The sequence below is a fragment of the Onychostoma macrolepis genome, chromosome 05 (assembly GCF_012432095.1).
Source record: "Onychostoma macrolepis isolate SWU-2019 chromosome 05, ASM1243209v1, whole genome shotgun sequence".
NCBI classification, from domain to species: Eukaryota; Metazoa; Chordata; class Actinopteri; order Cypriniformes; family Cyprinidae; genus Onychostoma; species Onychostoma macrolepis.
In genome coordinates, this window is record NC_081159.1 from 15,171,610 (window position 1) to 15,186,068 (window position 14,459).

At 35.5% G+C, this 14,459-nt stretch overlaps 1 protein-coding gene across 2 annotated transcripts; it reads left to right on the plus strand.

Annotated features, from left to right (window-relative positions):
- The first annotated feature begins 3,575 nt into the window (after positions 1-3,575).
- scn4bb (sodium channel, voltage-gated, type IV, beta b) lies at positions 3,576-13,158 on the plus strand. 2 transcript variants are annotated; one of them, XM_058777507.1, is made up of 7 exons: positions 3,576-3,680; positions 3,818-3,845; positions 5,773-6,167; positions 8,707-8,870; positions 11,923-12,145; positions 12,271-12,400; positions 12,646-13,158. In XM_058777507.1, exons 3-7 carry the CDS (start codon positions 6,071-6,073, stop codon positions 12,728-12,730), a joined length of 699 nt encoding a protein of 232 aa, XP_058633490.1. In that variant the 5' UTR covers positions 3,576-3,680; positions 3,818-3,845; positions 5,773-6,070; the 3' UTR covers positions 12,731-13,158. The 2 variants fall into 2 exon arrangements, with proteins under 2 accessions (XP_058633490.1, XP_058633489.1); XM_058777506.1 differs by having other exon boundaries at positions 3,598-3,845.
- Positions 13,159-14,459: the final 1,301 nt, after the last annotated feature.

Genomic DNA, 14,459 nt, shown 5'->3' on the forward strand with positions numbered 1-14,459 from the left:
GGTGTTTAAAACTGGTTAAAACGATATGTAGAATTTTCCATCATTCTCATAAATTTAAACTTGCAAGAGAGTGCGTCTTTAACTATTAATTTTGCATGTCTGTTTTTCAAACTTCCACCAAACATTTAAAAAATGTGAAACACTTTAGGGACAGATTCTCACTTATTACATATTAGCATGTGTATTACTAGCATATTGCTGTTTATTATTATTACTTACAAAGCACATATTAATCAACATATTAAGTCTTATTCTGCATGACCATATTTTAGATCCCTTAATCCTACCCCTACCACGTAAATTAAGCATAATTTAACAACTACCTTACTAACTATCAATAAGAAGCAAATTATGAATTAGTTAATTATGAGAATTGGTCCTCAAACTAAAGTGTGACCAAAATGTATTTTTAAAAAATGTGGTAACACTTTATGACCCTGTTACACATTACATGTATTTAATGTAGTAATTACAATTAGTTATGTATAATTACATCCCCCTTTTAACTCTTTGGTTATGCAACATTAGCAAGTGTTCCACAGATTTGATTGACTTGAAAATGACTAAATTTTAATGACAGATTTTATTTTTTGAGTGAACTATCCCTTTAAGAAAGTTTTAGCGATGATATCTATATGTTTACAGCATGTATCAGCCAGTGCCAGATTTTTCTTGGCACAACAGAAACATTGCAGAGCTTGAGGATGGAGTTCACCATGTAATGCTGCAACATCATTATGCTACTTCTCATGTCCATATGGGGATGATTCAGTTAGCATCCATGTGTGGTTTGCAGTCCTCAATGGAGGGGCTTAAACAAGGGCCTGTTTTGAGAAAAGAGGGTTGTTTTAAGCAAAGCAGTATCTGGAGCCAGCAGAGAGCTAGACATGATAGGGCAAGAAGAAAAACAGGAGACGCAAGACAAAAACTCCCAACCAGTTTCAACTATTAATTTTGCATTTCTGTTTTTCAAACTTCCACCAAATATTTAAAAATGTGAAACACTTTAGTTTAGGGACCAATTCTCACTTTTAACTATTTGCTTATTAGCATGCCTGTTATTAACAGATTGGCTGTTATAAAGCACATATTCTGCATGACCATATTCTACAACGCTAAACCCAATACCTAAACTTAACAACTACCTTACTAACTATTAATAAGGAGCAAGTTTATTGAGGGAAAAGTCAATGTTAATGGTTTTTAATGGCAAGAATTGGACCTTAAAATGAAGTGTACACTGTAAAAAATAAGTGTAATTTTAACTGTAAAATTTTGTAAAAATGCTACTGAAAAAAACTGTTAATATGTTAACAGTGAGTTCCCGTACTATATACAGGGAAAAACTGTAAAAGATCTAACCAACATTTCATGTAATTTTACAGTAAAATGCTTTTAATTGTACAGTTTTTAGAAGTAAAAATAACAAATCAGTTTATAATTTACAGTGAAAAACTGTAAACTGATATTCCCAGAATTCCCTGCGTGACACTCCACATTTGAAAGTATTTTGTTTAAATAATCATGTTTTTTTTAAATAGTTTTTGTTATCAGTTATGTACATTTGGGCTTTGTTACATCTTCTGTTGTTTAATGAAAGTTTATTGCATTATTTAAGTATCATGTGTGTTACCGTGATGGTTTTTTGTGTTTGCATGAATGACTCTGTGCACCTTCTATATATTAGTATATACTTCTACTTGTGGCGAAGCTACTTGTGATGATCTTTGATTCTTCATGTGGCTTTCTCTTTTACCACCTGCATTATTATGGTGGTTGTCAGTATGTTAAAGGTACAAAACAGATTTTAATAGCAGTGTGTGTTGTTGAATTTACTGGTTTACATTCAAATTTCCCTGTTTGTAAATTTACGTTTTATACTGTAAATTTTACAGTTTTGTTCTGTAAATGTGTTTACAATTTTTCTGTATTTTGTACAAAATTATTCTGGCAACCACATACTAAATTTTTTTTACAGTGTGACCATGTTTGTATTTTAAAATATATGAAAAAAACCTTTAAAAAACCTAAAACATCACAGCCAAATACTGAAGAAGTTAGTAGATACTATGGCATATAAGCTCAAAAAATATATCAAAGTACAACAAGAGGAGCTTGCACACATAATGGTACCAGATTTCTCACAAAAACAACATGCATACTAGCATATTGACTGGTTATTAGTACTTGTAAAGCACATATTAATGTCTTATTCTGCATGACCATATTTTAGATCCCTTAATCCTACCCCATACCTAAACTTAACAACTACTTTACTATTCATAAACAGCAAATTAGGAGTTTATTAAGGAAAAAGTCATATAGTTAATAGTAGTTAATAATGAGAATTGGTCCTCAAACTAAAGTGTGACAAAAAAAAAAAAAACTTTATTTAGAGGCCAAAAAAGTGCAAAAAAATTCAGTAGATTGCATGACTAGATATTAATGACTGGCACTCTATTGTTAAACAGTTTCAATGGGATGTTTAGTTACTGGCATCTTGCATTGCTCTATTTCATAGTTAAAATGAAAGTGTCATGCAGGAATGATTGTTCAGTTTCCATGAACAGTAAAGCCTTTATGAGCAATAAAGACTTTTCTTTGATTTGATTAACCATCTCAGTAATTTTAATCTTGATGAGCACTGTTTGCCTGTTGAGGCAGATCAGCTTAAAATTGTAGCTATTTACTTGTAAAACTTTTGGCTAAATGTAGAAAACTTTTTGACGTCCTAACAACAAATGGTCCTGGAATATGGCAGATGACAGCTTGATATTTCCTCAATATTTAAATAACTGATTATTGGTCCTTTGTTTAGCACAAGAAAAATCCATACTCATCATGGCTTCTTGTTCCAATGATTCACCAGTAAATACAAATGCAGCTATTCACACCCATTTACAGTACAACCTAGTTTACATAGATTACTAGGAGTCCCAAGTACAGAATTTCTGGTTTCAGATGACAATTGCCCTGATCCAGGAAAACCTGACACTGCTGGTGCAGCCTATTATCAATACCAGAGAGGGTGGGGTTGAGAAATGCAGAGTCATAGGAAACTCAATTCTGCCAATTTATCATGGATGTGTGAGAGAGGGACATAGACTCATATTCAAAGTCGCAGTGACTTTACAGGCAAACACACACACACACACACACATACATGTACAGTCTGCTCATATTCATTTATGTGTCTTCCACATTACGGGACAGTGATGCGTGTCACTCTTGATGATATAGGGGTCAAACTAACTCTTGTCACCCTGTCATCGTTAATCGATGTGTATCCCAGCAGTTGTGGTGCCAGAGGACCCCTCATGTTTCTTTCTGGAGCTGTCCTCCCTGTTGCCTCTCTAAAAACTGCAATGCAGAAGAGACTCTGGACCCCAAATAACACTGCCTAACCTGAACCCACATTTACTGCTCAGAGAGAGAGAGGAGGAGGGAGAAAAGGAGCAGAGATAGAAGGGGTGAGAGGAAAGAAGGGAGAGACAGGCAGTCAGCCAAGGAGGGGAAAAGTTGAGTGTGAGCCAGATTTTAGCCGATTTCTCAGAGAGAGAGAGAGAGAGGGGAGGGGGGGCTGCTGTTGAACAGACTAGCTGCAGTTGTCCTCAGACCTCCAGTGCTTCAATGCTCTTCACTTCTGTTTTACTGTCTGGATTGCGCGTGTCCCTCAAAAGGTGCGTCGGTGAGAGTGCGTGTATGTGTGTGTGTCAGAGGGTGTTTGTGTGCGTGTCTGAGCAGTATCAGGACCAAAGCACTGCGGATTTGTGTGCAGCATATTCTGTGGACTGATGCCCTCTGCTTCTCCAAACAGGACACACAGATTTACCTGCTTAACAGAGGTACGGCACAGACACACACACACACACACACACATACACACACATACACATGCTGACTCAACAAGACACAAAAACACTCAGCTCTTGAGTCATTTACAAACATTTTGGTTTTCTTAGTCAGAAAGGTATATTATAATGCTGAATAATGGACTTATTCAAAAGTTCAGTGTGTTCATCTTTACAGTAACTGCATTCAGAACCAAGATATGAGGTCCTTTGTGCTTCTTTGTGGTTGTAATATGTATGTGTGTATGTATGTTTGTGTGTGTGTGTGTGTGTGTATGTGTATATATATATATATACATTTAACAAATGTAAATAATAATGTGATTATTATGTTAGTTAGACATAAATATACATAAATGAAAAAGATAATAATATAATAAAATAATATTAAGTATATTATTATCTTTTTCATTTATGTATATTTATATCCCATGACAATCACTGTGAGCATTATTGAGTATTATATGAGCTGTGAGTATATTTCTAATTTTAATACTAATTTTAGGCTTTTTAATACCAAAATTGACATACTTTTGTGAATAGAATTCCTGAGATTATCAAATATTTTGCATCTAGACAATTTTTGAATGTATGGTTCTGTGTACAAAGTTTGAGACTGACATGTTAAAGGGATAGTTTACCCAAAAATGAAAATTCTGTCATCATTTACTCACCCTCATGTTGTTGCAAACCTGTATGAGTTTCTTTCTTCTGTTGAACACAAAAGAAGATATTTTGAAGAATGTTGGTAATCAAACAGTTGACAGCACCCATTAACCTCCATAGTAATTTTTTTCCTACTATGGCAGTCAATGGGTGCCGTCAACTGTTTGATTACCAACATTCTTCAAAATATCTTCTTTTGTGTTCAACACAAAAAAGAAACTCATACAGGTTTGCAACAACATGAGGGTGAGTAAATAATGTCAGTATTTTCATTTTTGGGTAAACTATCCCATTAACTTTTTTTTTTTTCACTCCAGATTTACTCCAAATGTTACACAGTAGCCCAGTAAGAGAATGTGATTTTTCTACCAAAATTTTGTATATTAATTAATTTATATAAAAATGACATTTTCTACTGATATTTCATTTTACTAATAAAGTTATACAAAACATTCCACTGAATTGTTACTACAATCAAGCTCTTGTGGTATCCTCATTCGTTTCAATGTTTTTATGGTTTTTGGGCATGCGCCTCATAAAAAATAGGCCTGTTTTACAAATCTTTAAGAATTTTCCCATAAATGTGTCATATATCACTGAAAATGGGAGAATCTCTAATGTGGTATATGGCACATAGTCAAGATAATTATGGCTCAAATGTGTTGCAGTTTTAAATATAAGTTTGTTTTAAAATTGGAATTTCCCAAAAACATGATTTTCTGAGCCCCAAATTCAGCAAATGTTTGACGTAGCCTTACTCAGTAATTTTTAAAGATATCAAGGTTATATTTTCACAGAATATTCTTTACATTATGTAGGATGATTTCACATAGAAAACTGTGAATTACAAAAATAAATTACTTTAGCTGGGTATTCACAGACCGGGTCACATATCATAAATAGATAATAATAAAAGAAAAAACAATAATATTAATAAAAATTATAGTGTGTGTGTGTATGTATGTACAGTATGTATGTATGTATGTGTGTGTGTGTGTGTGTGTGTGTGTGTGTGTGTGTATACATATACATTTATACATGTTCATTTGCATGTATGCTTTAAATGCTTTTATCCAAACCAAATTATGGTCAAAACTTGCTGACTTGAGTGGATTCTGTCAGCTGATCTCTCTTGTTGAGGTTATAACAGATAGTTATGGGATCACTTTTGTTTAATACAGGGATTTGTAAAGTGGTTTTATTTGTATGTACTTGAGTCTTGCTGCCCTCCTGTTCAAAACGTCCGTTTTCACAGGTCAGAGGGCAACCGAACAACCAAAAAACGGAGCCAAATGGAGTTCTAGAAACTTCTTCTTCCCAGCTGGCCAGATCTTTGTGCTTCCAGATCTCTTGAGACCTGGACAGGCCTCTGACAGAAGGAATCTTATGTTTGATGTTAAGAACTGCAAGCACAGATTGATCTAGTGCACTGCTGAGAAGCATACAGGAGTCTTTGCCACCCAGGCAGCATCTTGAGGACTTCTGGGAAACTGACAAAACTGGACTTGAACTGCTGAGGAAGACAAAAGAACGGAGAAGAAAGTGAAGTGAGGATGGAGACACAGAGCAGAGGACGTCTGAGAGGAGGCAACGGTGGTGGTGTGCCTTCAGAAAGAACTGCGTCCTGTCTTCTGCTCACACTCATCATTGGTAAGACCCTTCTCTACCTTCTAATATTGAAAACATGCTGTTGTTAACTATAATGTTCAGTTGTGATTTTGATTTACAAAAATAAGCTCAAAAAACTGAATTCCTGTTCTTGTCAGAGAGTATGTACTAGTACCAATTCCTGTACTAACTGTACTAATAATTCATATTGAAAATTCTTATTAAAAGCAGTGAGCTTGCAAAGGCTATGCAGTTCTCTGATGTCCTAAACACAGACACACACATCTCCAGCTCCTAATGTTGCATTGCAGAGAAGCAGTAGAGTAAAGTGTTAAAGTCAGCATTGGTTTAGTGGCTCAAATTTCTGGGACATTTTTGCCCCTGAAAACTGAACTACTCACAGGAAACTGTGGTCAGAGTTATAATTTGCTCACAGTCATGTAATTTCAAATTTGACTCAATACTCTCTTTCTGATCATGTTAAAATGTTTACACTGCTTAATTTCATTAATCTAAGTGTTTTATCATTTACGTTTGGCCTTGCATATCACAAATCAAGCTGTATTTGTATTTGAATATGGCATGACATGGCTCTGAATATTTCTTGCTTGCTTATTTGGCAGATCTTTTTTTTTTATGATTCATACTTTTTATTTTCTTCAATGAGCAAACAATACATTCAATTTACAGATAATTAAATAGCAAGTTCAAATTTAGTTTGTCAGTTATGATGGCATATTGTGGTTGTGAATGAGTGACAGACAATTATGTGTGTGAGAGTTGTGTACGGGGCGTCCCATGCTGCTCTAGAGAACATACTTTGGACCACTAATGCAAGATGAGACTTACAAGTCAGGTATTTTGTTTCATGGTTGGTAAAGGGGAGTATCATAGATCCTTATTCATGCTGAGTTAATCACACATTTTAATGTGTATTAAAATACAAGGGGCTGAAGATACCATTAAATAGACTCTGGAATTGAGCATGTCTGGAAATCATGGCAGTTTGAGGCAAAGACTTTGAAATATTTTTCATCATATAGTTTGAGTATCTATGCCATCTACATTCATTTTACACAGTAACTCTGTATTTTATAGTAAATCAAAATATTCTAATTTATGCCTATTTTCATTTATTTTCTTTATTTATTGCCTATCTCCAAAGGTATTTTGGAAGATACATTACTGAGAATCATTAGGTCTCATAAGACTTATTTTCTTATCAATTTAGATGCAATTAAATATTTCTCTGGGGTAAAACAGCAGGCTATGTTTCTGTAATGGAAGCACAATGTCTCTTAGAATACATGATGACAAGCATGTTGATTAAATCAACATTGAGTACACAGTGTTTCCATACTCACTTGTGTCCTGGTTTAAAATATCTCTCGTGAAAGGGTACAGTTGATTGGTAGGACCTCTTCACTGCTCATGTAACGTCTCCTGACGAGTTACACAGCTGTGTAAACTCAGCACTCTTACACCAGCACATGTTCATTCTGTCACATTGCGTGCCAAGCAAACTTCTGGACTCCTGACGTCAGAGAGCCCAGGTGTGTATGTAAGGTCACCACAGCCTGCTTATTTCTCATCGACAATAATACATTTATAGTTACAGTTATAGATGTTATACATATTTATATCATTCAATATCCATACATGCAGTTTCACGGTCAGCTTACAAAACTGTATTCAAACTTATGCAATATACCATGAATATCAACAAATTGATTCTCACAATGAAGCAAGAGAACATGTATATAATTAAATCACTCATTAAATATTATGCCTCTAACGCATTTCACAGTAATAGAAGACCATAAAATTAATCGTAAACACCAAGAACAGAAAAAGTTAAATATAGATTACTAAAAAATGCTATGCACATGAAACAGTATCTCTGTAGAACCACATCTGAAATGTGAAAGCTGTTATATGAACCTACACCCTGACATATTCAAACTCCATAATCAGCTGTGTTCTGCATGGTAGAAAACACCTCAGAGAACTGTCCATTATTATTATTATTATTAATTTAGTTTTGTTTTTACTATTATTGGTATTACTGTTTCTTTTTCTTTTTTTCTTTTTTTTACTATTACACTTTCTAAACCATGACTGAAAATAATGAGTTGTTTGGGGGGTTTTGAGAGGTTTCTTACTTGATTAATTATATTTATTGACATTATAAATTTTCACAAAGTTTTAGACATGATTTATTTATTTTATCATGTCTGGGTGCTGAAAAGATCACTGAGCAAACTACTAAAAATTAACAGGTTTTCCAAAGGTTGGCAGCACACCATACAGTATAGCCTATAAAAATGCTATGTTGCAGATATCACTCTGGGCTAGTAACTAGAAGGTTGTGGGGTAAATGGAGCTTCAACATAAACTTTATGAGAGAAAGCAAGGGAGAATAAATGGGTGCATTGTATATGTGTTTGTGCATATGTCAGTTTGTCATTAATAGATCTTATTGACCTTTGATAGATTTCCTTCTTTCTCTTCAGCTTTTGATAATGACACTGTATGTCTAGGAATGTTTTCCGTCTTCATCCGTTTTCTCTTCCTGTTTCAGGCGTGTGTTGCGTTCATGCTCTGGAAATGTCTACTGGTAAGATTCCATTTCTAGAAGCAGTGAACGGCAGCACAGTCCTTCTGCCCTGCACCTATGCCAGCTGTATTGGGATCACTAACCTCTACTTCAAATGGGAGTTCAATGATAATGGCACCATGCAGAAGGTAATTCAGTTTAATAATCATGGGATTGGCTACTCATTCCACTAATGTACATAAAACAAGCAGAATAAGCAGACTGGCTTATAATTGCATGTCATTTGCTTAGAATAGAATAGAGTAGAATAGAGAAAAAAGTGAAGTGAAGTGACGTGTAGCCAAGTATGGTGTCCCATACTTAGAATTTGTGCTCTGCACAGCAGTGAACACACACACACCCGGGGCAGTGGGCAGCCATATTGCTACGGCGCCCGGGGAGCAGTTGGGGGTTCGGTGCTTTGCTCAAGGGTCTCGCCTCAGTCGTGGTATTGAAGGTGGAAGAGAGTGCTGATTATTCACTCCCCCTACCGACAATTCCTGCTGGACCTGAAACCGCGACCTTCGGGTTACAAGTCCGACTCTCGATCCATTAGGCCACGACTGCCCCAAAAGGAAAAGGATTAGATTTTACACATAGACACAACCAATATTTAATATTATGCCTACTAACCAACAAACTGTATTGGAGGATCAATAGTTTGAGCCCACATTGAAAATTTGTGATTTACAATCTAGCCTAATTTAAACCTGAAAATAACGTTTTAGGATTTTGGGGTTTCTCTGTTTTTAAAAAAAAAAAAAAAAAAAAAAAAAAAAAAGTATTTGTGCTGTTTTTGGTTACTAATCAAATAAGTACATTTGTGGCATTGATCTCGTGAGCTTCTTTGCACGATCTTATGTTGCATCATCCAGCGGTCAGACCGCGGACTCGCCCGCTCTCATACAAATGCAACTGGCACCATCTTGCGTCTCAGTTATCGATTGTAGTTACAATAACTTCAGAGGATTTCAGTACATTTACTGTTAATATTGCTGCAGTGTTCGTCTTGTCACTGCCGATTGTTTTATAATGTTGTAGCAGACGCTTTTCTTAGAAGCTTTAGGATAATATAGGCTATGGGTACAACCCGAATTCCGGAAATGTTGGGATGTTTTTTTAAATTTAAATAAAATGAAAACTAAAAGACTTTCAAGTCACATGAGCCAACATTTTATTCACAACAGAACATAGATAATGTAACAAATGTTTAAACGAAGAAATTTTACACTTTTATCAACTAAATGAGCTCATTTCAAATTTGATGCCTGCTACAGGTCTCAAAAAAGTTGGCACAGGGGCAACAAAGAGCTGAAAAAGCAAAAAAATTTGAAAAGATTCAATTGGGAGAACATCTAGCAACTAATTAAGTTAATTGACATCAGGTCTGTAACATAAATGGGATGTCTTAGAGAGGCAGTGTCTCTCAGAAGTAAAGATGGGCAGAGTCTCTCAAATCTGTGAAAGAGTGCATAAAAAGATTGTGGAATACTTTAAAAACAATATTCCTCAGCGTCAAATTGCAAAGGCTTTGCAAACTCATTATCTACAGTGCATAACATTCAGAGAAACTGGAGAAATCTCTGTGCGTAAGGGACAAGGCCGAAGACCTTTGTTGTATGCCTTTGGTCTTCGGGCCCTCAGACGACACTGCATCATTCATCGGCATGGTTCTGTCATTGACATTACTAAATGGGCCCAGGAATACTTCCAGAAACCACTGTCAGTAAACACAATCCGCCGTGCCATCTGCAGATGTCAACTAAAGCTCTATCATGCAAAAAGGAAGCCATATGTGAACATGGTCCAGAAGTGCCGTCGTGTCCTGTGGGCCAAGGCTCATTTAAAATGGACTGTTTCAAAGAGGAAAAGTGTTCTATGGTCAGATGAGTCCAAATTTGACATTCTTGTTTGAAATCACAGACGCCATATCCTCCGGGCTAAAGAGGAGGGAGACCTTCCAGCGTGTCATCAGTGTTCAGTTCAAAAGCCAGCATCTCTGATGGTATGGGGGTGCATAAGTGCATATGGTATGGGCAGCTTGCATGTTTTGGAAGGCACTATGAATGCTGAAAGGTATATAAAGGTTTTAGAGCAACATATGCTCCCCTCCAGATGATGTATAGTTTAACAGGACAATGCAAAACCACATACTGCAGCTAATACAACAGCATGGCTTTGTAGTAGAAGAGTCCGGGTGTTGAATTGGCCTGCCTGCAGTCCAGATCTTTCACCTATAGAGAACATTTGGCAAATCATTAAACGAAAAATACGTCAAAGACGACCACAAACTCTTCAGCAGCTGAAAACCTATATCAGGCAAGAATGGGACCAAATTCCAACACCAAATCTCCAGAAACTCATAACCTCGATGCCCAGACGTCTTCAAACTGTTTTGAAGAGAAGAGGAGATGCTACACCATGGTAAACATGCCCCCGTCCCAACTATTTTGAGACCTGTAGCAGGCATCAAATTTGAAATGAGCTCATTTTGTGCATAAAATTGTAAAATGTATCTGTTTAAACATTTATGTTATCCATTGTGAATAAAATATTGGCTCATGTGATTTGAAATTCTGTTAGTTTTCATTTTATTCAAATTTAAAAAACGTCCCAACATTTCCGGAATTCGGGTTGTAAAATTACAAAATATTTTAATTCAGTATTTCCTGTCAACATATTTCTTTAGGCTATTTGGTAAGCAGTCATGTAATAAGCTGGATAATATAATTAATTAATTATAATTAATTGCTCAATGTGGATTGTCCTTTTACATTCAGCTTTTATTCAGATTTTAATTAGGTAACTTTAGACAACATTCAAAACAATTTTAAAGTGAGTTGCTGTTGCTAAGTCTAACATTGATTAGTTGGAAATATAAATAGCAAACCTTACTTTATCTTTAGCTGGTTTTGTGTGCCTTCAAGGGCACTTGAAGTGGAAGGAGAAATGTTCTTACAAATCATTCCATTGACCTGATATTGTTTCTCAGTGTCATGTTCTGTGCAGCACATTGCAAGTGCCCTTTCAAGTATCAGTCTTCAAAGTCAAGGAAAGCACTTGGAGTTATCAATATATTAAGATATAAATTTGCACTTCAGACAGTCTCAAAGACAAAAAAACATATCTTAAGCCAGTGTTAGCTGAACTTTACATATGCTCAGTTAACATTAATAACTGACAGTTCTGTTTCCCAATTAGGTGGCTGATTCTGTAATTCCAACGGATCATGTGGAGCCAAATAAAGTGAACGTTTACCGTGAGAGGGTGGATTATGTCGGCTCCAGTAAAGAAAATAACATCTCCATCCTGCTTTGGAATGTAACATTTGAGGATGCAGGCGTCTACACCTGCTTTGGCAAAAACCCCAAAGAGAAGGGAAAGAATCACAGCGCCTTTTTCACTCTATATGTAGTAGAGGAATGTAAGTGTTGCAGGGTGGGAAGAGAAGGCGTTACAGTGAGAGAATGATACATGAACATCACACTTCAAGGTCATTATTAAAATAACTGTTTGCCTTTTTCTCCTCTCTCATTCTCTTTTTCTCAGTAAGGGAGGTTGATAACACACTCACCATCATCATTGCCTCCTGTGTTGGTGGATTCATCGCTTCGTTAATGGCCTTCATGCTGCTAAAGAACTTCACTCTGTTTGTTCTCGCAAAGATTGAGGAAAAAAAGTGAGTTCATGGCAACCATTAGGATTTACACAAGCATAAATTCTCGTACCCTTTTCCAGATATGGTCCATGTCATTGCTTGACAATAAAAATGAATTATAAAGCAATTGATATAAAAAATGTATGTGTTAGTAATAGTATGTATAATATCTATATATTATCTTCCTTATCTATATATCATCCTTCTTTATCATCTATATATTATCTTCCTCTCATTGTGCCTATTTCTTTCTCTATTTTTTTCAGTAAGGAGTGCCTTGTCACCTCCTCAGGGATTGATAACACAGAGAACGGTCTGTCGGGCTCCAAATCTACACCAAAGAAAGCATGACAGCGTGCAACCAAACACAGTCCCACATGCACGTGAAAACATGGATCAGCCATCATGCGGTGCCCTCTCTTTTTATTTACATCCGTGTTTACAAATGCTATACTTATGTTTTTATGATATAGAGCAATCATAGTATTAAACATGATTTTCATTCATAACATTTGAATGATATTCACGACTCATTTTAAACATTTAGTTGATGCATAAACATGGATATGAATAAAAAGAGGGGCATAATGTATTTCTGCATATATTTCAATTTATATATGCATTTAAATATGCACCACACATGCAGCCTCATGCACTTTAGTTTCTTGGCCCACACCGAATCTGTGGGCTGTATTTATTCTTACGATAGAAAAATGAAATATTTTCTTCAACAATGCTTGACACAGGGATAAATGTACCTATGCTATTCATTTAGTTCATTGAACTGGACTGAAACTGTGAAGGGCCCATGGCCTCATTTGTACTGTAGGTATGTGACTAAAATAGTTGTGAAAGGAGTACGATTCTTGTTAAAAAAAAAAACAAACAAAAAAAAAACATGCAGTGCTGCTTGTCAGATGGCCATCGACTTTGAAAATATATCTGTTGTAGAAAGATCACTTGTGCAACAGTGATTTGCATTGTTTCATTGACAGAGACAGACTGTCATAGCTGGTTAATGACACTGCATGTTTTAATGCAGTACCTCTGAATAGAGCAAAAAATAAAAGATAAATAAAAATCAGGAGAACTCTGATTGTAATAAGCATGGTGGGAGAATTAGGCCTTATTTGAACAGTCTTGAGTCCAGTTCAAAATAAACCTCATTACCGTTTTTGCTTAAATGAAACACAGGTGCCTGTTAATGCTTCTGTCGCCACTTTTTGGTGAGGATGACTGAATCAATGCAGAACATTACAATGCAAAAGAAACGAAAAGAGAAAAAAAAAAAAAAAATGCAAAACTGCAAAAGCCACCAAACAGTTAGTAAATACAAGCTAAGGAATGATACTTGACAATCCGTAGAAATCAGTATCCTCTTAGAGATATCCCTGAATGAAACACTGAAAATGCTGCTTCAAATAATTTCCAATGCATTATAGCATGTGTTAAATGGCCAGAAATTTTAGGAGTACATGGCTGACTATAACAGTAGAAACATTATATGTAATGCTTTTTTATTGAAATATCGAAACAAAATTGTCACATACTGAACATAATTATCATCAGCTTTGAAACTAAAAACAGCTTGGTGAGTTTCCATGCTAAACAAAATATGAATACCAAAAAGGTTAAAAAAAAAAATAAATAAAAATAAAAAAAATAAAAAGTAACCTTTCGATGCAAACAGACATACTGTGACCTGAAAACCATGCAGCTCACCCTATGACATTATGAAAATGCAATATTTAAAGGCAATAAACTATCATCATACAGTCATGCAAAACAACTAACTAAATGAAACAGTATATATGTAAATATAGGTTTAATAATCGAGACATGACTGGATATAGTCTCACAGATTTTCAGAAGTTTAGCTAATAAGCATTTCAAACTTTCACTTGAAGGATTCAGGGAATTCAGAGGAGACAAGAGAAGGGACTGACGTCAAGCAAGTCTGGTGAGGTCTGGTCATTCAATTAGAATTGAAATGAGATTAATCAATAGATAAAATGTCCCAATCATCTGTTATTGAAATACAGAGGTGCTGTACAAAACTCTAAATGACTGACAGATTATC

Excerpts from the sequence above, each read along its gene's own strand:
- scn4bb (XM_058777507.1), top strand. The coding sequence starts at position 6,071 with ATGGAGACACAGAGCAGAGGACGTCTGAGAGGAGGCAACGGTGGTGGT. Across the intron at positions 8,871-11,922 it reads ATAATGGCACCATGCAGAAG|GTGGCTGATTCTGTAATTCC; the intron begins GTAATTCAGTTT and ends TTTCCCAATTAG. Across the intron at positions 12,146-12,270 it reads TCTATATGTAGTAGAGGAAT|TAAGGGAGGTTGATAACACA; the intron begins GTAAGTGTTGCA and ends TCTTTTTCTCAG.